This window comes from Dendropsophus ebraccatus, chromosome 1 (assembly GCF_027789765.1).
Source record: "Dendropsophus ebraccatus isolate aDenEbr1 chromosome 1, aDenEbr1.pat, whole genome shotgun sequence".
NCBI lineage: Eukaryota > Metazoa > Chordata > Amphibia > Anura > Hylidae > Dendropsophus > Dendropsophus ebraccatus.
The window spans coordinates 218,697,480-218,724,957 of record NC_091454.1 but is presented as its reverse complement, the minus strand read 5'-3'; the positions used below and the strand labels follow the sequence as shown (position 1 = coordinate 218,724,957).

The 27,478-nt window shown below is 45.0% G+C and overlaps 1 protein-coding gene and 5 non-coding genes across 9 annotated transcripts in view; 4 read left to right on the top strand and 2 right to left on the bottom strand.

Annotated features, from left to right (window-relative positions):
* The window catches only part of LOC138801469 (vesicle-associated membrane protein 2-like), a 47,213-nt gene that overhangs the window by 19,450 nt on the left and 285 nt on the right, over nt 1-27,478 (bottom strand). The window contains exons 1-3 of one of the 4 annotated variants that reach the window (XM_069984452.1): nt 21,571-21,883; nt 20,139-20,302; nt 8,287-8,829 (exon numbers count right to left, since the gene is read on the bottom strand). The exons of 2 other annotated variants lie outside the window; for them this stretch is intronic. In XM_069984452.1, the coding sequence (XP_069840553.1) occupies nt 8,287-8,288 (2 nt within the window). In that variant the 5' untranslated portion in view covers nt 8,289-8,829; nt 20,139-20,302; nt 21,571-21,883. Of the gene's footprint in view, nt 1-8,286; nt 8,830-20,138; nt 20,303-21,570; nt 21,884-27,478 lie in introns of those variants that run through there. One more of the 4 variants, XM_069984542.1, reaches the window with a different exon arrangement.
* LOC138781830 (U8 small nucleolar RNA) lies at nt 14,794-14,928 on the bottom strand. Its single transcript, XR_011361549.1, has one exon. It is a non-coding gene; the product is annotated as a U8 small nucleolar RNA (small nucleolar RNA).
* On the top strand, nt 15,272-15,353 carry TRNAS-GCU (transfer RNA serine (anticodon GCU)). Its single transcript has one exon. It is a non-coding gene; the product is annotated as a tRNA-Ser (tRNA).
* TRNAP-CGG (transfer RNA proline (anticodon CGG)) lies at nt 17,183-17,254 on the top strand. Its single transcript has one exon. It is a non-coding gene; the product is annotated as a tRNA-Pro (tRNA).
* On the top strand, nt 17,436-17,507 carry TRNAW-CCA (transfer RNA tryptophan (anticodon CCA)). The gene has a single exon. It is a non-coding gene; the product is annotated as a tRNA-Trp (tRNA).
* On the top strand, nt 21,906-21,987 carry TRNAL-AAG (transfer RNA leucine (anticodon AAG)). The gene has a single exon. It is a non-coding gene; the product is annotated as a tRNA-Leu (tRNA).

Sequence of the window (27,478 nt, the reverse complement as noted above, 5' to 3'; positions counted from 1 at the left end):
AAAATTGTGGTCTGAAACCGTAAAATAAACCCTGCACCCATTAAGAGCTTTTGCTCCTACATTGTTCACTTTGCAATAAAAGTGATATGTAATATCAGTCAGTACCATTACAGCCATAGGCCATTTTTATATACTTTTTTTTACAAACTTTAATTTTTTTTTTTTACTTTTTAGAAGGAAAAAAAACCCCATGATTTTGGATCACAATATTCTGACTTCTATAACCTCTGCATTTTCATCTACGGAGACATATGAAGGCTTATTGCTTACTGCACTATGACCTGTACTTTTTCTCAGTATCAGACTTGCGTGGATGATTCTTTTTCTTTTTTATACTATTTTACAAAATAGATGAAATCACAATAGGCAATTTTTTCATTCGGTGTTATTTTTCCTTTGGACAGATCACCATGCTGGATCAATAATGGTTTATTTTAATAATTCAGAAAAATCCGCACACAGCAATTTTTAAATTTTATTACTTTTTTTATTTGAAAAATGGTAAAGGGGGGCAGTTATTAAAATTTTTAAAAACTTTTTTTCAGACTTTTTAAGTCCCTCTTGAGGACTATAATATGCAGTCATTTGATTGCACCTAATTATGCTGTATTTACACAGACAGATTTATCTGACAGATTTCTAAAGCCAAAACCAGGAACAGACTATAAACAGAGAACAGGTCATAAAGGAAAGACTGATTTCTCCTCTTTTCAGATCCATTCCTGGCTTTGGCTTCAAGAATCTGTCAGATAAATCTGTCTGTGTAAATGCACCATTAGTCATAGTCATTAATCAATGCTATGCTTCTACATCGAATTGATTGGTCAGATTGGTGCTGTGCTGATTAAAACGGCCTCAGGGTATGTGCACACTACGGAATCCCGGCGGATCACCCGCCGCCGATTCCACAGCTTGCAAACGCCCGCATCTCCACTGGTCCCATAGGCACTCGAAGAATGAACCTGCTCATTCTTCGGGCAGACGGCGGAATCTGGCAAACCATAGATTGAAGCTTGTGGGAACAGCAGAGATGCGCGTGTCCATGAGCGGGTGCAGGCTGCGGAATCCGCAGCGGGTGATCCACCGGGATTCCGTAGTGTGCACATACCCTGAGGCAGACTCAATCAGTAGAGAGGCTGAGGCTGTCACAGAAGTTAAGTATTACGCTCCGGCAGCCCTAGCCCTAGCCCTAACGGATTTGCACCCTCGTTCTTAGCTTTGCGGGTGCCAATTGGATCCCGGTTCCAGTACCTGTCAGGGCTCTCTGGGCATGTTGTGATCAATACTGATCGCGGCATGCACAGGGTTGAAGTCCGCTCCCAATAATTGTAGACAAGTGTCAGCTGTAACATACAGCTCACACCCAATGCTATAGGCAACGGCTATTGGGCCTCTGTAATGCTAAGTTTACACAGAGCGATTATCGGGCGAATTTTCACGATAACGAATTCGAACGATAATCGTATGCGTAAACGCGGCGAATGATCAAAAAATCATTCATTTTGATCTTTTAACATGTTCATAAATCGTCGTTCGTAGTTCGCAAAAAATTCGCCGATCGTTCCGTGTAAACAGTCGTCGCGCGATAGTCCAGCCGCCAGCCGCCCGACCCCCCGCTCATCCGCAGCCCCCTGCGCCGGCTTGATCGGCACCCCCGCCGCCGCTCCAATCGGCACACCCGCCACCCGATCGGCACGCCTGCCACCGCTCCGATCGCCACCCCCGCCGCTCCGATCGCCCTCCGCCGCCGCTCCGATCGCCACCCCTGCCCCTCCGATCAACCCCCCCACCCGCCGCCGTCGCGATCGCCCCCACCGCCGCAGCCAAGAGCATACGTTACCTGCTCCGCGTAGCAGGTCTCCGAGATCCCCGGCTCCCTTCTTAAGCGCATTGATTGGCTGAAGAGGGGAGCCGGGAATTTCAAACGGCTCCCCTTCAGCCAATCAGTGCTGCCAATCAATGCGCTGAAGAAGGGATCCGGGGATCTCGAAGACCTGCTGCGCGGAGCAGCTAACGTATGCTCTTGGCTGCGGCGTCGATCGGAGGCGGGGGGGGGGCGATCGGAGAGGTGGCGGGGGGGAGGGGGCTGGGCGATCGGAGCGGCGGCGATCGGAGTGGCGGGGGTGGCGCCGCAGGGGGCTGCGGTTGAGCGGCGGGGGAGGGCTGCAGGTGGGCCGGGCTGCGGGCGCGCGATCGCAAAACGATTTTTTCGTACGATATATCGTACCGTCTAAACGCTGATCGTTATAAAAAAAAATTGTTTCCTCGAAATCGTTAATCGTACGATCGGGCTAATAATCGCCTTGTGTAAACTTAGCATAAGGGTCTGTTTACACACACAGATTATCTGACAGATATCTGCTAAAACCAGAAATGATTTTGAAAAAAAGAGAAATCTCAGTCTTTCCTTTATGACCTGTTCTCTGTTTAAAGTCCATTCCTGGCTTTGGTTGCAAAAATCTGGCAGATATCTGTCAGATAATCCGTGTGTGTAAACGGACCCTAAAAAGGCGTACTAATGGTTGTTAAGAAGTTAAAGGGATACTCCAGTGAAAAAAAAAACTTTCAAATTAACTGGTGTCAGAAAGTGCCTGAGATTCTAATAAAAATCTCCAGTCTTCAGCTGCTGTATGTCCTGCAGGAAGTGGTGTATTCTCTCCAGTCTGACACCTCTGTCCATGTCAGGAACTGTCCAGAGCAGTAGAAAATTCCCATAAAAAAAACCTCTCCTGCTCTCCAGACTGAAAAGAAAACACTACATCCAGCAGGACATACAGCAGCTGATAAGTACTGGAAAACTTGAGAATTTTTAATAGAAGTAAATTACAAATCTCTTGCACTAGTTGATCTGCAACAATTTTTTATTTTTTTTTAGCTGGAGGTGAAAATGTAAAAGTACCAAATGCCAGAATTGTGTGTGTGTGGGGGGGGGTTATGCATATCACAAAAATGAAATAAAAAGTGATCAAAATTTAATAAAAAGCCATTAGGAACTAAAGATTAAGGTGCAAAAAATTAGTCCTTATACAGCTTCATAGACAGAAAAGTTAAAAAGTTATAAGTGTTAAAAAATGACATGTCACCACTGCTGTACAGTGAAGGTTGACAACTTTTTTTGGACCGATTCCCTCTGTAGTGTGGACACCAATCAGCTGAGGAGCCGGGTGTCTTTTCCGCGGAAAACCCCTTTATACTTGAAATTTTTTAAGTTTATGTTTTAAATTTTTTAAGATCCTGAGAACGAGAGATAACATATAAATTTTACCACATGGTGAATGACAAAGAATGCATTAAAAAAAAACTACTGGCCACATACTGTCAATAAGTTCATTGGCCAGAAGGAAATCACTCCAAGATTACAAAGAGTATCTAAAGAAATTTGGAATGTTTTTCAGATGTTGCTGTTTTATTGAACATGGCTCAGAGGGGAGCCCAAGCCAACTGCTCCCCGGCATTCTCTTCCTTTATTTCTTATCTCTTAAATCTTGCAGTTTGCATTCTCAACCCTAAGCCTAAAACTAAGCTCAGGTCTGTATGTGATGATAAGGAGGAGGTTGCTGGAAAGTAATCTTTACCGAATTACAACAAAAGATGACACCCTCACAAGGGTAGTGTTCGATTCCTGCACTCAGTATGAACACGGCTTTATCAGCAACTGGCCCTAACCTAAATAATAACCTCAGAGGAGTGCTAATCCACTTCAGCCAAGAACCGATGGCTGACATCCAGCAAATGATCCATTATTAGGGAAGACAATAGGAAATACCCCAGGGTCCTATGGCACAAGGACAATAACATCAACAACGTCATTTGATACTGTGCCATAGAAACGCTTGGTACATAAAATGAGGAGGATGGAACTAAAAGAAAATACAATGGGAAAACAACCAGCTTAGGAAAGTGGATCGATATAAATGGAAAAAGCTCGGATTGGGTCACAGATACTACTGGGCTACCACAGGGGGCAGTATTAGGATATTTCCTTTTTAATATATTTACTATTGACTTTGTAAAAGGATTACAGAGAAGAAATCTGATATTCCCTGATGATATTAAATTCTGTAAGAAGATCAATACAGAGGAGGATAATACACTACAGAGGGATGTGGGGAAGCCGCAGGCGTGGGGGCAGACAGATGGAAAATGAAGTTTAATGTGGATAAATGTAGAGTTATGCTCTTGGGACAGTAAACCTAAAGGGGTATTCCCATCAGTAATAATATAGTCATACTTAGGATTCTTCAAGTTAAATATTTTTACAAATACATCCATTTAGCAAGTTAGGGTCTGTTCATACTACAGAATTGGTGCCGAAATTCTGTGGCAAAATTCCACGCGCCTCCACTCTCCGCACGGAGTGCAGAGGTGCCCAAGACCTCTTATTGAAACAGATAGCGGAAAGGATTAGGTGGTGATTTCGAGGGCAGGGTTCCACACGGAATTTCAGCGGCGATTCCATACTGTGAACGGGCCCTTAAGCCCCTATTACACAGGGCTACTAGAGGAGCAAACGAGCGATGTCGGCGTGCGTTTTCTCCTCATTCCCTGCTCACTGCTGCCACTAATACACGCGGCGGCAGCGAGCGGGCAAGTGCAGGGGAGGTTAAGGGTGGATGCCCAGGTGATGGCTAGATCGTCAGGGCAGCCCATAGAGGATAGAGGCTATTCCACGGAACAATAGCAGCATATCACTGCTATCACAGTCGTTTGTCTTTCAACATGTTAAAAGACAAACGCCTGCAACGATCAGCCAACATCGTTCATGTCAGCTGATCGTTGCCTTCTATTACACGGGACGATTATCGGCACCTTTAGTGTCCTTCTGATATGCCATTTCTTTCCTCTCGTTGTTGACAGCTCATTGTCTAGGTTACCAACCACCATTCTGCTCTAAAAGCAGCAGTCTGGCTCATCTTATTTACGCATTCCCTAAAGTACGCATTCCCAGAGTGTCATGGCTGGAACATCCTAGTTACAAGCGTTGGACACGTAGGAAGTTATAATCCAGTCTAACGTGAGAAGATGGACAATATCACAAAGAGAGCAATAATCCAACAACAATTAAAAGTGCCCTTACACCTTATATAAGAACTGGCCAAACCTGCCTCCACAGTATAAGATGTATGGGGGAGTTCCACATTTCCAGTGATAGATGGTGATGGTGGAGAGAACGTGGTAGATTCTCAACCCCCATTCTCATTGTTTTAATAGGGGTAAGCCGACACCAAAGCTGTCTAAATGTGGTTTAGCCCACCCCTTGAAATATGGAACACATGAACGTTAACCCAAGCCGAATTTTCAAATTTATGCGGACGTCGGTAAAGATAACTGTCAGCCAAAGTAGTGAAAATGAATGGGAACCAAGTCAAAAAGCAGCGCCAGCGCACTTGTGGATAGTAGATATGAAGGGATGCTTCTTCTCTATGCTTTATAAATATTTTATGTTTGATAAGTTGATGTGGAGACCCAAACAGCAACAAATGGCAAATCTCTCAGCAGACTCACCCTTTACTTTTGCTGGGGTTGATATCTTCAGCTCATGGCCGGTCATTACGTGAAGGACCCCATTGCTGTTCACCTTTCTTAGCATTCATACAGCAGTATACAATAAAGGGATTGACTGCTTCATCGATGCCCTCCATAGATTCTTCTCTGTCCATGGACCTTTATGACTACCGCGCTCACACAGGAGCCTACAAAGCTTCAGTTTACCAATCTTGTCCAACAATGCACTATGGGGTTTCATCTTATCATGGTAGGATCCTGGGAACACAAGTAAAATCGCACTCAGAATAGCTGATTTCATATTGCTGGACCACAAGTCTTCACCCTTTTTCTTTGTAGAAATGACTAGTGGAAGCCACCAATCCCAGTATTCTCATACCGAGGGGATAAACTTCTAATCAAGAAGATGGCAACTTCTGCAAATACTCCTTGTATCTTCTTCCACAACATGTACCGCAACGACCCTTCCTCATTCTGGCACCAGTCGAATGTCTCCAAATCCAGGACAAATGGTAGGCGTTGAAATAGATAAAAAAAAAAGGGTCCTCGTCCATCTAAAGATGAGTAAGCCCATTGTGATGAATGGCTAATGGGTCTCGTCACCAAGGTTTTCTGCAACGATGGAAGGACTCAAACAGCCGACGTCAAGGTAGCCTAAGGGGGCTCAGTAAGAGTTTTCTTCGACCCAATCACTCAACCAGTGTCACATAAAGGCCGCCTTATTGACATGGCGGGAGCATACTGCCATAATAAGTAATACCGTAGAATTCTTTACCATTTGGAGTATACTGCGGACTCGTAGGCATGTTGGCCCATTTCAGCTTCCCTAGTCTGAAGATGGGTTTCCCACATGAAACTTGTACCAATGGTTGCCTAATGTTGTTCTTTTTTGCGTTTGGGGTCCCAAGATACATTACTGAACTTCACGCAAGGCCGAGGTGAAATAGTATGACAAGTAACATGGTGGAGTACTGGCTAAATAGAGACATACACAGTAAGGGTATATGCACATGGAGTAATTCTTGCGGAAAACGCTGTGTGGAATACGCCGCTCCTCCCCCCGCACCCCCACTTAAGTTCCGCCTGTCACATAGGCTCCATTATATGCTCAGGCGGGATTTCGTCGTCCGCCCAAAGAAATGACATGTCAATTCTTTGGGTGGACAGCAGAATCTGCCCGACCATAGAATGGAGTCCATGGAGCAGGCGGAGAGGGAAGAGGGAGCGCGGGGACGAGCGTCGGATTCCGCACTGAGTTTTCTGTGAGAATTACTCAGTGTGCATATAGCCTAAGACTATCTCAAGAACCTTACATCTGCTGATCCAGAAAATAGATATGAAATAGTTGTATTCGTATACATACATTTAATGTTTCAATTGAAATTAGTTTTTTTTTTTTTTTTAACAATCGTCATCAAATACATACAAGGTACTGCAGCACAAAGAAGGCTACATAGCAACCCACCATAATAAAACATAGAGTGTACACAGCACAATCGTATACAGCAGAGGTGTACCTACACTATACAAAGTCCCACAGGCTATGCTAACATTCCTGCACACTTAGGTAAAAAAACGGTCAGACAAACCATTACAGACAGTGATGAGGAACTGGAATATTTGCATGGGGGTGGGGGGGTCAGGGGGATGACAGGCCCAAAGCTTTATTGTAAGACAAAACACACTAAGGGCAGAGGGGGAACGAAAGAAATGTTAGTCCTCTTCTTCACTGGGCTCTTCCTACACAACAGTCTCAAGGAATTATAACTGGAAATAAGCCATCATGGATCAGAAGGGGTTACAGGATCTATAGCATCCTATGAGTAGTGCATGTCTCTTCTTTTAAGAACATGTATCCCTATTGGCAGCATTCCATTTATACAGATGTCCCTGCACGATCCACAATTCAGGGTGCATAAGCATAAAAGCAACCCCCTCCCCCCTCCAACCAGAAAGATACCGGTATTAACTATTTATGCAGGTATATGTAAAGATGTTGTCATGTAAGCATGTGTGCAGCACCGATATCCCCTCTAGTGCAGTGTATGCAGGTTTTGTGACTCTCCGGCTATGTGTAATATATGCACAGCACTAGTCAATGCTACTCACTAATATATCATTCTGTGAATGACTGCGCGCAAGGTGCCGGGATACTGCTGCACTAATATCTAGTGATGTGTAATGTGTATTTGGTTGCACTGTATATAGACAGTAACATTTGGCTGTACTTTGTATATAGATGAAGTAGGATTCACTGTATATAAATGAATGACATTAGGATCTAGTTGTTTGCATTGTATATAGGTGGGCGAGATTAGGATCTAGTTTGGGCACTATAATATACAGTAGATGGATGACATGGCAGTGTGTTTAACTTTAACACCACAGCAGATTGCAGTGAGGTTTGGTGTGACACCGGCTTCTCATCGGAAGCAGGATATGTTGCTGCAGTGCACGTGTTTATAGACTGCAGTGTATGTGGTGGCTGCAGTGCACATATAGACTGCAGTGTATTGGATGGGTGCAGTGTATTGGACGGGTGCAGGGCATATATACATCTATAGACTGCAGCATGTCACTAGCATCTAACATGTATTCCTGCATAGTATATGTCTGGGACACAAGAGCAAATTGCAGTGGGTCCAGGGTATGGATCCGAGATAGTTCATATGTGTCCCTGGCTCTATGCACTGGACAGCACTCTATAGTCTGTGTTAAAAGTACATACATATATATATTTATATGTGGGTGCATGGGAAGGAGATGAGGAAAGACACTCACATCTTGCAGGGTGCTGTTCGGGGTGCTGCTGCAGTTCCTTCTTCTCCAGCTTCTGACACAAGGTAGCTCTCAATGACGTCACATACATCCAGGGCTTTGCAGAGGCGAGGGCTGGACTCTTAAAGGGGGTTGGCCACTTTATAGTAAAAATGTTTAGTGTACAGTATTAGTAAGTGTACTCACTGCACTTATACATAGGCAGAATAGCACAATGGTCAGCACTACTCGCCACGTTATAGGCAGAATCTCCATTCTTCATGCAGACCAGGACGGGACAGCCCGGAGGAGAGAGGTGCCGGATATCAGCGCTGCGAGGCACACAGGCAACGGTAAGTGCACAGCATACATTTACTTATACTGTACACTGAACAGTTTTACTATAAAGTGGCCAACCCCTTGTATCTTAATCACAGATACAATTTGTCACTGCATGTGCGGTATATATTGTAATACTGCAGTTGAATTGTAATACCACCCACCACCTGGGGACAGGGGGTGGTGCTGTTCTTGCAAGTAGCCGTGCTTTTTCCACTTCTGTATAACCTGGATAAGAAATGATAGTTGTAAGTTGCTCGGGCTATGCAGCATTTTCTTCTATGCGGCATACTGGGACAATTAAGTCCCTGAAAGCAGACGGCCCCCGGGTGACTGCCTGCTCCTCTCCGCTCCGCTGCTCCTCTCCCATCAATCACCACTTACACAATACCCTCTCCCTCTCCACTAAAAGGGCTCCTCTGGGAAATTAACATCACTGCATAGTAGAAAATCATTACTATATGCTAAAAGAAAGGTTTTTCTAAATACTTTTTACTTATAAGTGTTCCTCTAGTCCAGGGGGCTAATGCGTATGGTTGCTGTCACTTTACAGACGCAAACCCCATCCTTCTAGCACACAGCAGGACGGGATGCACTGCGACAAGAGAATGGGAAACGGGACAGAAGTAACACCCCCCCACCCCCCATGCTCTTTGTACTACTAATAACTGTGAATACTTATTCATCATGGGGTAATATGCTAGATGATGTATAATTTATCCAAATATTTATAGTGTATACTATCCCCCAATATTCCCTATCCCATGTCTGGATGCAGGAGTGAAGCACAGCAGAGATTAGATGCATTGCTCTTCACTTCACAGCATAATAAGCATGGAGTAATCTATTTTTTATGTTTTTTTTTTAAAGGGGTAGTTTGGTTTTTAAATTCACTGATGTAAAAAAAGTTATACGGATTGTAAATTATTTCTATTTAAAAAAAACTCAGCTCTTTTAGTACTTAGCAGCTGCTGTATGTCCTGCAGACAGTGGTATAATATTTCCAGTCTGACACCGTGCTCTCTGCTGCCACCTCTGTCCATGTCCGGAACTCACCATAGAAAACCTCTACTGCTTCTGACATGGTGGCAGCAGAGAGCACTGTGTCTGACTAGAAATAATACACCACTTCCTGCAAGACATACAGCAGCTGATAAGTACTGGAATACTTGAGATTTTTTTTTATTTTTTTTTTATAGAATTAATTTACAAATCTGAATAGTATTTTTTCCTCTGAAGTAACCCTTTAATTTGGAGGACCACAAACATTCTCTAGCCTATGACTGGTCACCTGACCTGCTGACCTGGTATAAAAGCAATATTAGGACCTTTCTTTGATTGGCGGAGACCAGTTTAACCCCTTAAAGGGAAGCTGTCATGTTACAAACTGATGACACAATCCATAATTCAGGGTGTATAAGCATAATGGCAACCAGAAAGATACCAGTATTAACTATTTATGCAGCTATATGTAAAGATGATGTCATATAAGCCAGCGTGCAGCACCAATATCCCCTCTATTGCAGTGTCTGCAGGTTTTGTGAATCTCTGGCTACGTGTAATATATGTGCAGCGCTAGTCAGTGCTACTCACTAATATATCATCCTGTAAATGACTAAAAGTTAGATAGCGATTAGGTCAAGGCACCTTTCAAATATCTGTCTGTGCTTCCAAAATGTAGAAAAATACTTTTATCCTGTAGTATAAAAGAGTAAGCCTGGCTTCACACTGCCTTAAAACCTTGGAAAAACACCAATAAAAACACCATGACATTTTTTTGTTGTTGCAAAAACACCAGTGGCCACGTTAGCTGGAAGTCAAGGGAAGTTTATGCTCTGCCTGACACACATGGCGTTTTTCTCTCCTCTCTGGCGTTTTTCAGGCTCTGTGGCAGTTTTTCCAAAATGTAGCATGCAGCGTTTTTTTTTCCCTCATAGACTTCAATGGGATTGTTCTGGTTGTTTCAAAAACACCATAGGTGTGCGTATGGTGTTTTTTATTTTTTTGTTCATTTTGATCTTTCAACATGTTCCCATCGTCATTGGCCGTTCGCTAAAAATTTGCAGATTGCTTCGTGTAAACAATCTTTCACCGATTCACCCTATGTGAGAGATGGGCTTAAGCAATCTTAAAACGATCGCAATAACGATTTTTCTCAAACATTATATCGTTCCGTCTAAACGCTGATCATATAAAAAAAAATTTATTGCTCCGTGTAAACGCAGTCAAACTACGGAATTGGCGCCAAAATTCTGTGCGGAAGCCCAGCGCAGCACCGAATCCTGCCTGAATGTCATGACATGTCAATTCTTTGAGCGGAGAGGCGCAGAGGCACGCATTCAAACAGATAGCAGGAAGGATTCGGCGCGGAGTCCGCACATAATTTCCACGTCGATACCGTAGTGTGAACAGGGCCTTACTCTTTGTACTAGAGAATGAAAGAATTTTTCCTACATTCTGGAAGAGCAGACGGATATATGAAAGGTAACATGTGACTCCTTGTCCTAACAACTATATAAAGTGTCAGCAGTTTGGAACATGAATTATAGCTGACAGATTCCCTTTAACCTCTTAAGGACATATGACGTACCGGTACGTCATATGTCCTCACTTGCACTTCAAAGCGGGGCCGCGCGGCGGCCCCGCTTTGAAGTGCCGCGATCCCGGGTGCCGCGAGTAGCCCGGGACCGCCGCTATTAGCGGGCACGGTCTGATCGCCGTGCCCGCTAATTAGCTAATCGGAGGCAGCTGTCAAAGTTGACAGCTGCCTCCGATTACCGGAGGCAACGTTTCCCTGGTGTCTAGTGGGGGAGATCGCTCCTCCGGGACCTTGTCCCGGAGGAGCGATCTCCGTTACTGATGCCGGCCGGGGACGCGTCCAAGATGGCGCCGTCCCCGGCTCGGCACTCGTTTACTTCCGGCTGCAGCAGCCGAAAGTAAACGAGTGCCGATCTCATGGATCTCTGCAGCATATCTATGCTGCAGAGATCTCAATGAGAGATCTAAGTGTATATACTAGAAGTCCCCCAGGGGGGCTTCTAGTATATGTGTAAAAAAAAAAAAAAAAAGTGTTGTTTATAGTAAAAAGCCCCCTCCCCTAATAAAAGTCTGAATCACCCCCCTTTTCCCAGGTTTTAAATAAAAGTAAACAAATAAATAAATAAATAAACATGTTTGGTATCGCCGCGTGCGTAATCGCCCGAACTATTAATTAATCACATTCCTGATCTCGCACAGTAAACGGCGTCAGCGCAAAAAAATCCCAAAGTGCAAAATTGCGCATTTTTGGTCGCATCAAATCCAGAAAAAATGTAATAAAAAGCGATCAAAAAGACGTATATGGGCAATCAAGGTACCGATAGAAAGATCACATCATGGCGCAAAAAATGACACCTCGCACAGCCCCATAGACCAAAGGATAAAAGCGCTATAAGCCTGGGAATGGAGCGATTTTAAGGAACGTATATTGGTTAACAACGGTTTGAATTTTTTACAGGCCATTAGATACAATATAAGTTATACATGTTATATATCGTTTTAATCGTAACAACTTGAGGAACATGCATAACAAGTCAGTTTTACCCCAGGGCGAATGGCGTAAAAACACATTTCCCCCAAATAAAAGAAATGCGTTTTTTTTTTCAATTTCACCACACTTTGAATTTTTTTCTGGTTTCGCAGTGTACTTTATGCAAAAATTCAGCCTGTAATTGCAAAGTACAAGTAGTGACGCAAAAAATAAGGGCTCATGTGGGTTTCTAGGTGGAAAAATGCAAGTGCTATGACCTTTTATGCACAAGGAGGAAAAACCAAAAACGTAAAAACGAAAATGGGCCATGTCCTTAAAGGGTTAAGGACTGCACCAATTCTAATTTTTCCCCGTCTTTTATGACCTACGACTCTTATTTTTCCATCAACATGGCCCTATGCAGGCTTATTTTATGCCGAGCCAAATGTAATGACACCATTTTACCATGAAATGAACTGCAAGACCAAGGAAAAGTGATTTCTGGGTTTGGGGAAATAAAAAAAAATGTTTGGGGTTTCATTTCATTACATTCCTTCACCATTCACCATCCAGTAAAGACGGCATGTTACTCTGCAGATACGGACAAATACAATAATATCCATTTTATTTAATTTTTATTTTTAAAGGGAACCTGTCACCGGGGACGTGGGCACAGAGCCCGGCCGACCCCCGGGTGCAGCCCCTGGATACTTACCCTTTCCGACGAGTCCCGTTCCTAGAGCCGGTCCCTTGATAGCAGCGCCCAAAGCTGTGCGCGTGCCGCGCTGAGATGGCTCCGAAGCCCATAGAGAATGACGGCTCAAGTCATACTCTATGGGCGTCAGACTCATCTCAGCAGCGCGCAGGCAAGGCTTTGGGCGATGATATCTTCATCCCGGGACCGGCTCTGTGCCCGCGTCCCCGGTGACAGGTTCCCTTTAACTTTTTAAAAATCTATATTCTGAACCCAATTTTTTTTTAATATTTCCATTAAGGATGATCCGAACCTGCAGAGGTTTGGGTTCGTATGAACCCAAACGCTCAGCATCAGATTTCCGCTGTCTGCCCGCTCCGTGCAGCGGGTGGATATAGCGGGAGGACCTCCTGCTGTGTCCACCCTCTCCACGGAGCGGGCAGACAGCGGAAATCTGCAGAACATCGGCCGGTTCGGACCATCCCTAATTTCCATCTATGGGGCTGAGGACTTGTTTGTTGTGCAATGAGCTACAGTGTCAGATTGGTGATCTACTAGTGCTGCCTGCCTAAGGCCTTCAGAAGGGCTTGGGGTGCCATGGCAACCAAATGGAACCATGTGATTATGTCATAATGGGCCTGATCAGAACTCAGGGCTGCCCAGTGTGTGGTAAATCACCACCGGAACCAGTCCCTATCATCTGCTGAATGCTGCTTATAGAGAGAGCTTGGCTCCGGAGCCTTCTCCATATGCCCCAGCCAGTGATTGGCTAGGTAGCAACGTCTCGTGTTGACCCCAGCAGCAGAAAGTGAAACACGACGGAGATGGGCACCAGGATAACAGAGGCTGCAGGGGGAACAAAGAAGGTAGGTAACGGCTTTTTTAATTTAATCAGGCAGCCTGGTCATTTTTTTTTTTTTTAAATAATCCCATTTTCTTTAACCCGGCCATGGTGTACTGGTACATGAGTACTCTTCCAAGACTGTTTGAAAGGGCTGTAATATTGTTTACTACGAGCAGGGGACGGTGCTAGCACCCGTTTTCTTTTGTGCGTTAAAGGGGTTATCCAGGATTACAAAAATAATAGCTCTTTTCTTTCAGAAACAGCGCCACTCTTGTTCTCAGGTTGTGTGTGGTATTGCAGCTTAGTTCCATTACAGAGAATGAAGCCACATCGTAATACCACACAAAACCTGAGGACGTCTTTGGAATAAAGCAGCTATATTTTTCTAATCCTGGATAGAGATGATCGAACAGCAGAAAATCTTAGGTTCTGTAGAACTTGAACCTTTCCGAACCTTCTGCATTTGATTCCCGATGCCTTCCCGATCCGTGGGGAAGGAGGAGACAGCCCGGGTACTGCCTGGAATTCCGGGATTCAGCCTAGGTAATAGGTAGAGATGAGCAAACCTGGAGCATGCTCGAGTCCATCCGAACCTGAACTTTCGGCATTTGATTAGCGGTGGCTGCTAAAGTTGGATAAAGCCCTAAGGCTATGTGGAAAACATGGATATAGTCATTGGCTGTATCCATGTTTTCCAGACAACCTTACAGCTTTATCTAAGTTCAGCAGCCACCACAAATGAAATGCCGATCGTTCGGGTTCAGATGGACTCGAACCCGAACCCGGTTCGCTCATCTCTAGTAATAGGCTGTATCCCGGAATTCCAGGCGGTAATCGGGCTGTCTCCCCCTTCCCCACGGACCGGGAAGGCATCGGGAATCAAATGCGGAAGGTACGGAAAGGTTCGAATTCGATAGAATCTAATATTTTCTGCAATTTGAACATCTCTATCTAGGATAACCCCTTTAAATTAAGTTCATGAGATGTGGAGTGGGTCATGTAGAGATTTACAATCTTAAAGCACAAAAGGAGTCATATTTTTTTAACTCTTTTTTAGACATTCTATGATGTCCCAATATATTAGAGTAAGCAAATTCTCCAATAATATCTTTTATTTTACCAATATATGAACATCAGCAGATTAAAATCAGAATGTCACACACCCTGAGTTGTCAGTCAGGGCAGTGCAGGAGTTTGGGGTAATCACACACTCAGCCTCCTCCATTCATCATGTCTGTTTCTCCATAAGGAGGAACAGGTAAGGATTAACCTCACTGATGTTAACATTGATTTTCCCCACTGGCGGCCACACAGCGACCCCGCCCAGACTTACTTAGGGAGAGCGGCCATATACTAGTATATGCATGTTATAATAATACCATGGCTCATGTGATCACACTTATTAGTCCTGCACTAAATATACTAATTAAGGAAGAATATTTAATTATAATATATTATAACTTACTCTAACATCTACAAATTAGCATAGAGTCTACTGATTGGCTGACCACCTGTTCATTTAAATAAACCCGCCCATCTTTGACACTGCATAGCCCCTAACCAAACTTGTGGCCATGGGCTATCATTTGATCAAAGGAATAGCCCACCAATTGGCCTATATATAGACGAGGTGGCCGAGTGGTTAAGGCGATGGACTGCTAATCCATTGTGCTCTGCACGCGTGGGTTCGAATCCCATCCTCGTCGGTGGATTTTTAGTTATTTTAAGGTCAATGACACACGTTTGGGTTTTACACAAGACTGTCACTGACCTAAGATACCCAAGTGTACATAGGCAGTGTTAATGACCATTCATATTTTACATTGTCCTAGTGGATGAGGAGACTAGCACAGAGGAACTCGATGCCTATCTATGAGCCTGCTAGTTATAGGGCTCCATTCTACTACGACCATGGTCAAGAGGTGAAAGGTCCATTTTTATCCTGGCCTAAATCAAGACATAACAAAGCCTCTATCCATTATATGCCATTAAATTTCAATAACCATTCCAGCATTGACTGTAGAATGATGGACTTCCAACCCCAGTAGAAAAAAAATCTAAATATCCTTTTCTTCTGAATGGATATGGCCCCGGGTAACATAGTGGGTATCGCTAATGCAGAAGTCTAGGAACTCCAGTCTTTTCTCATATGCACATAAAGGTCATGAAGAGCTGACAGAATGGTGGAAATAACTCACAGGACCACCAGATATGGAGGTGGGGTAATTTTAAAAAGGTGCATTATCAGGCTAGGGGAGGTGACTATGAGGCCGAGAGGCATGAATCAGGCACAGTAGGTCATAAATAGGGAGGATCTATATGGAGGAAAAATACTGTATTTTCCGGTGTATAAGACGACCCCCAACTTTTCCAGTTAAAATAGAGACTTTTGTGTATATATTTGCCATATAAGACTACCCCTCTTCCAACACACACAGATGTGGATTATAATAGGTCCTTTTCAGGAGGTAGCCCGGGGCCCTGGTTTATTGTCCCTGCATACAGTTCTGCCATGATTTGCAAACAATCGCTGTTTTTTTACTGCAATTTTGCACAAATCAGGGCATCATGACAATAACTATCCTGTACTATATACACCGCGCTAGTGCTGCCATAGTTACAGCGGAGTGCGGGGGGGCCCAGGTTTGGTGAAAAGCCCGGGGCCTATGGTAAAGTTAATTTGCCCCTGAACACACACCAAATGAATAAAAAAAAACAGACAGCAGTGAGATCTGAGAGGCAGAAAAGGAGGTGCAGTCCGGTAGGATACAAGGGCGGGCTAGACAGGTGAAAGAAGTGTGTTTTTCTGGGCACAGCGTCACTCTACCGTAACTCTTTTTTCCATACCCCGAACGCCTGCAGCTTGCTCTGCCCCTTAAACGGTCACTCCATAGTACGGTTGCAGCCGTTTTCGAGCTCCCCCAACCGTATGCGGGGACCACAGATTCTCCAGTCCAGTTCCAAAGTTTTTCAGCACCCACCCTATAAGACGACACCTGACTTTTGAGAAGATTTTCCTGGGTTAAAAAGTAGTCTTGCGGGCTTTGGCTTCAAGTCTTTGGCAGATAATTTGTCAGATAATCTTTCAGTGAAAATGGACCCTTACTCTTCACTGTAACGCGGTACAGATCGCTTTCCAGCAGTCGCCTCCTTATCACAGACAGAACAGGGTGTTTTCGCTTAGTTTTAAGCCTAGTGGCCATAATGAAAATTACAAGATTTCAGGAATTATTTTATAATATAGATAGTAAAATAAAAGAAATAATAATAAAAAAAAAACATCAAAAATTCTTTTAAAAAAATGTTCAAACTAAGTGAGTGCTCCAGAGCTGCTTTTTACATCAGTTCACACAGCAGGATACCAAGTGCTGGACGATCCCTCTATAACGTACATGTTTATATAAAAAAAAAAAAAAAAAAAAAAAAAGAGTCTATAAATATGTGCCGAGTAAGGCGCCGTCCATATACGGTCACGGTCACTATCTGTTTAGTAGTCTGGATCCGCCAAATGACGACATAATTAGGACAGTCACATGGCTCGTTGGTCTAGGGGTATGATTCTCACTTCGGGTGCGAGAGGTCCCGGGTTCAAATCCCGGACGAGCCCAATTTTTTTTTTGCTTTCACATTTTCACCTTGTGTTTCTGCAGAGCTCTAATACTGCCACGTTTTCTGCTCACACTTTGATTTTTACGTAATCGTAAACAAGAGTAATAGAAAATAAGAGGGATGGCCATAACAGCATGAAGGTCGAAATTCAACTGTACATTAAAATGTATCCAACAGAGGACCTCGTGGCGCAACGGTAGCGCGTCTGACTCCAGATCAGAAGGTTGCGTGTTCAAATCACGTCGGGGTCAACTTTCTTTTTCCCCATGTAAAATTGAACAGACGGTTCAGTTAAAGAGAGTTTAAACTACAATTTGTTTAAATCACATACATAATTAATAGTACAAAAATGGGGTTTAAGGCTATGTTCACACTGAGGAATAGGCAAGGAATTAAAAAGGAAATTTTCCTCAGGAAAATTCTTGAGTTGGAGCAGAATTTGTGTGGAATTCGGGCGGAATTGGCACAAAATTCAAGTCCCAATGACTTCTATTGGATTTCTCAAGCAGAATCAGCCCAAAGAATTGACATGTCAATTCTTTGGGCAGAAAGTAGATCCGTGGCATAACATTCCACATGTAAATTCAACCGTGTGAACAACAGAGGAGAAATCCCATTGAACACAATGAGACATTGCTCTGTACATATTTTACAGGTGGAATTTCAAGTGGAATACACTTAAAATTAAAGGGGAACTTCATCCAGACCCATTTTTTTAGCAATTGTTGGGGAGGGAAGGATAAAAGAAATAACATGCTCTTACCTCCCCTTCTCCTGTGCTAGTCCCAGGCTGCGTCCCTGCGGTATGCGCCTACCAGCACTGGAGCAGGGGAGCACGTTATTTCTTTTATCCTCTCCAGCACTTGCTAAAAAAAAAAAAAAGAATCTGGCCAGCCTTATCCTTTAAGCACGGATTCAGCTTGAAATTCCTTGCCTATTCCTCAGTGTGAACGTATCCCAAAAGTAGGGCTGGGCGATATGAGCAAAAAAAAAAAAAAATCTTGATTTTCAAAAATGTTTTCTCAATTCCTGATTTCAATCTCGATTTTTTTTTTTTTTTTTTTAGCTAATTATGATGTGTGTAGTAGTAGAGGGTGTAGTAATAGTAGAGGTATAGTTGTAGATAAGGGGAGTAGCAGTAGTGGGAGTACTAGTATCAAGAGTGGGAGTAGTAGCAGCCATAGTAATGGGAGTAGTAATAGTATTAGGAGTGGGGGTAGTAGCATCCATAGTAATGGGAGTAGTAATAGTATTAGGAGTGGGTTTAGTAGTAGCCATAGTAATGGGAGTAGTAGTAGTATCAGGAGTGGGGGTGGTAGTAGCAATAGTAGTGGGAGTACTAGTTTTAGTTTGGTAGACATGGTGGGGGAGTGGCAGGGTGCCTGGCTGAATTTTCACCAGTAATCTCCAGTATTGCCCCAGGAGCTGCTCAGTGCCGAGCTACTGTTGCTGCTGGTTCTGCTGCAGGCGGGCAGGCTGGCGACGATCTTGTAGGTTTGGGCGGGCATAGGGCGGCGATCACGTGGGTGCGGGTGCATATTCCCGCTCTGACCTGCAGGAGGAGCAGCTTGCCCGGAGCGCCAATGCTCCCCCTGCAGGTCAGAGTGCACTTTTTTTTTTTTCACAATCGAATTCACGGTTTTCAAAAAAAATTAAATTGATTTACAAATGCTAGGCAAATTAATCAAAATAATTTGATTAACTGCCCAGCCCTACCCAAAAAGAATCAATCAGCAGGTTAGGACCTCCTTACAGGGGACACAGAGGCACATATTACCCTTAATATGGCGTTTTGATGCGCTGTTGTAAGTAAAATGCATTTTATTAATATGTTAATGAGGCCTACGGCTCTAGTAAATTCTGAGAACACCCCTCTGGAGGGATATAGCACACAGTGATATACACTGTATCACACCATAGAAAAATAGAACATATAATGATGTCACATGCAGGCCTTATGATGTTATAGAATGGGTATAATAAGAAAATTAATGGTGCAGAGCAGAGATGAAGCACACAGCAGGGTAACACAGGGCCGCATACTAAAACGTAGGGTTCAATTATCACTAGCTGCATTTCTTGGTCCTGTTGCAGAAAAATCTATAATTCTTTTTTTTTTTGCACTCATTATGCTAATGAGAGCAGATAACTCAGAAGCCCAGCCTTCTCCGGCTTGATTGACATTCATGTCAAATCATCCCGTCGGACCTCACATCTGCATGTTGTTCATGATCTTTAGTGCATGCATGGTTCACAGGTGAAGTTTCTCTGAAGCCTCTCTGTCATACTGCGCATGTGAAAGAGAACGCCTGAGAAGATCACCAATGTGCATGCGTGGGATTGGACAGAACGTGAGGTTCGCCGGCATTGATGCGGGACCTCATGAATACAGAGGACTCGTCTCAGATTTCCAATGGACGTCAGACTCATCTATGCTCATCAGCATAATGGGCACAAGGAAAAGAATCAGGATTCCTCTGCAATGGGACATCCAGAATGTTACCGGGACCAGGAGGGTAAGTATGAAAATCTTTATTACAGGCTTTAGTGCACTTTCCCTTGGTCCCCAGCGTGACAGCTTCCCTTTAATTATGGCAGTCCTGTATTACAGTACATGACTTCACAAACTCTGACCTGCTGCCAATCATTATATGGGCCTCCAGCACCTTGATCGCCATCCTGAGCCATATGTGATAGGCATGGATGACCTCATAAAACAAAGTCGGCATGTCAGGGTCAAGCTCTTTTTTTTTTGTTAGATATTCCTACTGATGTCTCAAGTAAAGGAGCTCAATTGGCATAATTTAAACTGAACGTCACATGATGCTCTTTCACAAAGCCTGATTGCCCAAGTAATAATAACGAATGGTGTGGTCTGCTACCTGTGGTTCTCCGGTAGATGTGATACATCATGTCCTGCAGACAGGATAAGTGACTACAGTCCAGTTACATCCAGTGAGTGGCGGGGGGCTTCTTCCTGAAGTCTTTTGTTTTTCCCTTTCTTCTCCATTCCACCATGGTGATATCTTTCAGCCACAACTTTTCCCTGCAGAGTTTTCCGGACAAACATATTAGACTCTCCACTTTTCCAGCAAACTCCTTATGTTTTCCCCATAGTGCCCCTACACAGTAGTTAGTGCTCCCATTCAAGTCCCACACAGTACAGTAATGTAATAATGGATAATCCACAAGAGGAGGTAAAGAAGCTTGCACTCACCAAAAAACGCTGCGGTATAAGTCCGTTTTATTCCGTCTTGATAGACATGAGTGGGGAGGGGAAGTGAAGGCAGGGGCATCCAGTGGCTGTACCCACTGGACGCCCCTGCTTTCACTTCCCCTCCCCACTCATGTCTATCAAGACGGAATAAAACGGACTTATACCGCAGCGTTTTTTGGTGAGTGCAAGCTTCTTTACCTCCTCTTGTGGATTATCCTTGTACTTTTTTATAGCTCTTTGCACCCCTATGCTGCATACCGTAGCCTATCAATCCTCACCCTACATATCCTAGCTCGTGGGCACACATTATACGTTACTGGACTTTGGAGCAAACTCAGAAACTTCTCTCCAGCTGCAATATAATAATGGAACCACCCCCCATTTGTGCCCCCACACTGTAATAGGACATCCCCCATATGTACCCCCATACTATAGTAGGCCTCCCCCATCCCCCCCCCCCCCAATAGTAGAAGCTCTACCCTTTAGCCCTAACACAGTAGCTAGTACCCCCACTGTTGTCTCACACACAGTAATGTGCCCCACTTTCACCTCTACACAGTAGCCATGCCCCATACTTGCCCTCACATCCCCCTTTAGCCTCCACATAGAGGAGTCCTGCCCCATATTTGCCCTCACATCCCCCCTTTAGCCTCCACATAGAGGAGTCCTGCCCCATACTTGCCCTCACATCCCCCTTTAGCCTCCACATAGAGGAGTCCTGCCCCATATTTGCCCTCACATCCCCCCTTTAGCCTCCACATAGGAGTCCTGCCCCATACTTGCCCTCACATCCCCCCTTTAGCCTCCACATAGAGGAGTCCTGCCCCATATTTGCCCTCACATCCCCCCTTTAGCCTCCACATAGAGGAGTCCTGCCCCATATTTGCCCTCACATCCCCCCTTTAGCCTCCACATAGAGGAGTCCTGCCCCATTTGCCCTCACATCCCCCTTTAGCCTCCACATAGAGGAGTCCTGCCCCATTTGCCCTCACATCCCCCCTTTAGCCTCCACATAGAGGAGTCCTGCCCCATTTGCCCTCACCTCAGCAGTAAGCCCCCGAGCAGCACAGCGGATAGCCCCCATACAGTAATGTTACCTCACACAGTAGTCATGCCCCCGTTCTGCCTCACCGCAGCCTCTTTGGCGCCAAAGATTCCTCCTCACCTCATCACTTTCCCCTCAGCGCATCGCCGCCGGTTCTGGAAGCCGTTCTGCTCCCCACTCCGTCTACACCGCGATCTACAAAGGCCAATAGCGCCCCCTGTGGCGCAGAGATCACCTCCATGTCCTTCCTGAGGAGGCAGATTACAGATGAAGCAGCGCTTGTCCCCGTCAGCCCCGGTCCCTGCTCCGTCTCCTCACAGGTTTCCCGCCCTCAGAGCACAGCCATGGTAGTCATTCACTGACTGTACAATCCACACCACTCAGTCAGGTAGCGTGGCCGAGCGGTCTAAGGCGCTGGATTAAGGCTCCAGTCTCTTCGGGGGCGTGGGTTCGAATCCCACCGCTGCCAGAACCTTTTTGTTTATTTTTTCCCTCTATATTTCTGTGTGTTTTCTTTCTTTTTATACATTTATTAGGTTTTACATTTTGTGACACTTTTTTGTCACACGTATCGGAGGTCGGACGCGGAATTACAATCCACTTCCGCCCTCAACAGTACTGACTTCTCTGCCCTGACGTCATCGTACGGAGCGTCGGAAGGACAAGAGGCGTCAGATCGCGCAGCTAGTGAGTAGCCAAGTGGTGAGCTGTCTGCTGTGTGCCTGAACCTCGTGCAGCTGTGACTTGTGGTTCTCTTGCAGCAGATGTACTGGCATTAGGACTACAGGTGACCAGGTGGGGGCAGTGGTGTGCAGACTCCTGACATGTCCTATTAGATACACCACCAGGATAAGTATCTAAGTCTTACTAGGCAGATTAGCCATTCAGGAGACAGGGAGAGCTGGGTGACCACAACTTTACTGGTTATAGAGGTAACCAGAAATGAAAAATTCAAGAGAAAGAATTGACAATATAGACGTGACGTGTCCCTGCTGCGGTAGGCACGCGGCACCGTGGTCACATGACTGGCGTAGAACATCCCGCCCTGTGATCTTATTGTGAAGTATAGGAAGCTGTTGTGTTATAATGCACTGTAACGTAATACCCTATTACACTCCCATCTGGTTACTCGCAGAGGACAATGCATCATGCTCAGGGTTATAAAAAAAAGACACGTTTTTAACATGATTTTAGGAAAAACCCAGCGAACTTTGTGAAATCAGCTTCAAGGGAGGAGTATAACTACTATATATAGGTGGTGACATCATCCAGCAGTTCACAGGAAGTCAGCTGACCCAGGACAGACCACTTCCTTAAAGGGGTTGTGCAGGGTTAATGTCTATTTTATGATGCTGCAGAGGTAAAATGGCGCGGTATACTTACCCGTCCCCGGGGCCTGCGGCTGTTTTTTTTTTTATTTTTTTTTTTATCATGACATCTTGTGACTTCCGGTCATTTCCTGTCCGCATAGCACATCGCCAAAAGTTCTGATGGTCCCAGGTGCATTATAAAACACCTTTAGGGTACGTTCACACGTACCGACTCGCAGCGGAAATCTTGCTGCAAGTTTTGCAGCGAGATCCGCTACGAGGTAAGGTTCTGCCAGACCCCTGGGACTACATACTGGCAGCGGTCTGAAAGAGTATGTAATGCAGCCGCCCCCTTAACCCCTTCGGCTCCCGCTCTCTGTATACATTACCTCTCTCCTCGCTGCACGGGGTCCCGGCGTCCTGCTCTCTTACCCAGCCAATCAGTGGCTGCGGCTGGACAACACACTGATTGGCTGGGTGGGAGAGCAGGACGCCGGGACCCTGTACAGCAAGGACAGAGGTAATATATACAGAGAGCGGGAGCCGAAGGGGTTAAGGGGGCGGCTGCATTACATACTAGTATGTAGTCCCAGGGGTCTGCCAGGACCTTACCTCGTAGCGGATCTCGCTGCTAAACTCACAGCGAGAATTCCGCTGCGAGTCGGTACGTGTGACCGTACCCTTAGGGTAGCTGCACACGGAATCACAGCGGATTTCAAGATGCAAGTTCACAGCAGTGAGTATGTATATCCCCATCCCCCTTAACCCACCGCGGCCCGCTGAATGCTTTACCAGGCTCCGGCCTGCTTCTGTGGCTCCTGGCTCTCTGACATCCCGCTCAGCCAATCAGTGGCAGCGGCAGAACAGTGCACTGATTGGCTGAGTGGGCGTCAGGGAGCCAGGACTGCCGACTGGTAAAGTATTCACTGGGCCGCTGCAGGTTAAGGGAAATGAGGCTTTACATACTTTCCGCTGCGAGTATGTAAAGCCAAACAGAATGATAGTACTGCGTAAAATCCGCTGCAATTCCGGTACATGTAAAGCTACCCTTAAAGTGTACCTGTCACAAAGTCTGGACCCATGCAATCCATTTGCAGCAGGAAGTTTGGTTATCCATGAAGATGACCATGCCGGGTTGGTCACATTATGCACAGTGATTTTTCTGTGGGTCAGCCTGGTGATCACATGACCCAGATACAGTAATAAAACTTATGGATACAGCTGTGCTGGAATGAAAGAGATGGCGCTATTGGACTAGTGATGGAAAATGTGCATGATATGGTCATAAAAACAACTGGAATGCTTTCAAGTAAAATCTCCTACATCCATCTTTATACAGCTGTATCAGTGGTCAGTGCAGTACAGGGTGCTGATTGTTTGGGTAAGCGGACTTTGATGCTGCTCTGGAGAAGACCCAGTTGGTGTATGCAGACTTAAAGTGTCACTGTCCTTTAAATTTTTTTTGCAGAAATCAATAGTACAGGTGATTTTAAGAAACTTTGTAATTGGGTTTATTAGCTGAAAAAGCAGTTTGAAGCTCTCCCCCCGTCTTCATTGTTCTCTTATGGAGAGGGGAGGGGGTGGAGGGAGATGAGGCACCAAAACAGGACAACAAAGAGTTAATTTACAGCTGCATCACCGGATATCAGTTATGACCTCTGAATACCGACTTTCACACAGCTCCCACTGTGTAATCCTTTGCTCTCTGCTGGCAACTAATCTCCCTCCTCCCCTCTCCATAGGTTACACAGGGCCCGACTGATGTAAAAGAGTGGAGATTTCCTGATAATGAGCAGTGAATGAGAGAAAGGAGGGGGGGGGACCTGAGGAATGCCTTTTTGATTGCAGATAATGGCATATTTGCCTAATAAACCCAATTACAAAGTTTCTTAAAATCGCCTGGACTATTGATGTCTGGAAAAAAACATGAAATGGCAGTGACACTTTAAGTTAAAATACCCACGTAAGAAATGTGAAAATTCCTCCACACACTTATGTAACGGAGACAATAAATAGTTATAAAATGCCTATAACATAATAACCACAGCCAAAAATTACTGCTAGAAATAAACAAGTCTGCGGATGACTCACAGCTGAGGATGCGTCACAGTGAATACGGCTGATTGTGTATCGGTGGCCAGGCAACGGCCAATGAGAGGCGCCGGCAGTCAGCTGGAAAAACACTGATGTGAGTGTGAGAGGTGATGCAGCACAGAGGCAGACAAAGGGCCGATATAATAGAGAAGGACAGATAAACATAGGCTGCCAAGGGGGCAAGGTAAAAGGAAGAGATTAGACCAGGACGCGAAGAAGGGTTAATGAGATAAAACAGAAAAAAAGAAAAGAAAATGAGCAAAAAATAAATATTGCTGTCAACAACAAAGAAAGTAAGCAAAAATAAATTAAATAATACAACAGGAAACCCAAACTATATAGTTCCTGAGCTGAGCTTAGAGAAGGTGGGGGTGCTGGGGTCTCCGAGATGGTCTAACACTGACTCACAGGATTAGACAGATGCTGCGCATATAGAATAGATTCACAAAAAGACCAGGAAGACTCTGCCGCCTGCTTGATTGTTAGTGTAGGTCGTCTTAATGTAAAAAAAAATAAAAATAATTATTCAATTATATATCTGTTATAGAATTGAAAGGGTGAAAATCTTTTTATTTCAAATTAACTGGTGTCAGAAAGTTATATAGATTTGTAATTTATTTCTGTTTAAAAATCTCCAGTCTTCCTATACTTATCAGCTGCTGTATGTCCTGCAGGAAGTGGTGTATTCTTTCCAGTCTGACACAGTGCTCCAGTTCAGGTGCGGTTTGCAATAAAGCTCTATTTACTTCAATGGAACTGAGTTACAAAACCCCTCCCAAACTGGAGACAACAGAAGGGGGAAAGTGGCCATGTTTTTGTAGCGCTGGATAACCCCTTTAAAGAGTACCTGCCATGACAAGAAACTTTTGACATGACAGACCGCGACCGATCAGGAGAACACGCCAGGAGAAATCTTTCCTGGCTCTGTGTTATCTGACCTGGATAGTCTAAGCGGCCGACCAAACCTATGCAGTCTGAAAATGTCGCTGAACCGGGATTGAATGTGCAACACACGGACTTCTCCATTCTGATCGGTCGCGGTTTGAACACTCAGATCATAACCAACCAAACTTTCAAACTTTTGAGATGCTAAATTATTTGAGCCAAGAGCCAATGCAACCCCGTGATACAGCCGGGGGAGTGTAAGGCAGTATGGATCTCTCGCCAGCTGTCAAATCTGACGTGTACGCTTCATTACAGTCTAAGGCTATGTTCACACTATGTAAGTTCCGCAGAAATCATGGCCGCTGGTACAACTGCTGTGATTTCTGCGGTACTTACGTTGTGCTGCAAGATGAGGGAATCCCAGCCACACTCCGGACGGGATCCCGTAGTGGCACCGTAGAAAACAGACATGTCAGTTCACACAATGGAGCGTGTGGCTCCGGCTGCACACTCCATTGTGTGCTGTGGAGAGTTCTGATGCGGGCGCGCACTGATGCGCCCGCATCAGGTCTGAGTGGCGCTAACAATCATCCCGACGGTACTGCAGTACCGGCCGGGATAATCTCTTCTGAGACCTGCCGTTCCGTGACCCAGTTGGGTCACAGAACGTCCGGTCTCATACTGCGTGTGACCATAGCCTGAGGAGCAAACTAGTTGGATTTGATTGTTGCCTGGGAAAGACATATGTTGCCATGCACTCCCTTGGCTGTACACGGGGATCACACCAGGTTTCAGGAGTGAGACCCAGTGCAATCATTAACTTTTGACCTGTCTGATGAAGTGAAAATTTACTACAAATGGCAGCAACACTTTAACTCGTTTTTAGGGTCCTATCTTGGGTCTGGATGAATGTAAAGGTCTGATCTGGGTTCTGGATGAGTTTAAAGGTCTGATCTGGGTTCTGAATGAGTTTAAAGAGGACCTGTCACCCCCGATGCCGGGGTGACAGGCTCCCGACCCCCTGCTAGAGCCCCTCATACTTACTTGATCGCGTCGGGTCCCGCTTCTTTGGCCGATCCCGGGACTGAGATATCCCCGCGGGAAGCCCGGCGCGCATGCCGCTGAGATGAGTCCGATGCTCATAGAGATTGAATGGAGCGTCGGACTCACCATTCATTCTCTATGAGCGTCGGACTCATCTCTACGGCGTGCTTCCCGCAGGGATATCTCAGTCCCGGGACCGGCCGAAGAAGTGGGACCCGGCGCGATCAAGTGTGAGGGGCTCTAGCGGGGGTCAGGAGCCTGTCTCCCCGTCAACGGGGGTGACAGGTCCTCTTTAAAGGTCTGATCTGGGGTCTGATTGTGTTCAGGGTCTGGATCTTAATAATTTTTAAGGTCCGGTCTACTTTTGCCACTAACAAACCTACATGTAAACAGCTGCAAAATATTTTATATGGTTAAGACAACATCTTTACTGTTCTTGTTCAACTCCTTCATCTGTCTGTTTGTGAAGAATTTTAAATAATTATTTATTAGTGATGAGTGAACTTGCTGAATGTTGAGCATCGTTCGTCTGAACCCGATGCTCTGCATTTGACTCTTTGGCGGCTGGAAAAGTTGCATGCAGCCCTATAACTGCCAGGAAAACATGGATCTAGCCTATCTATGACT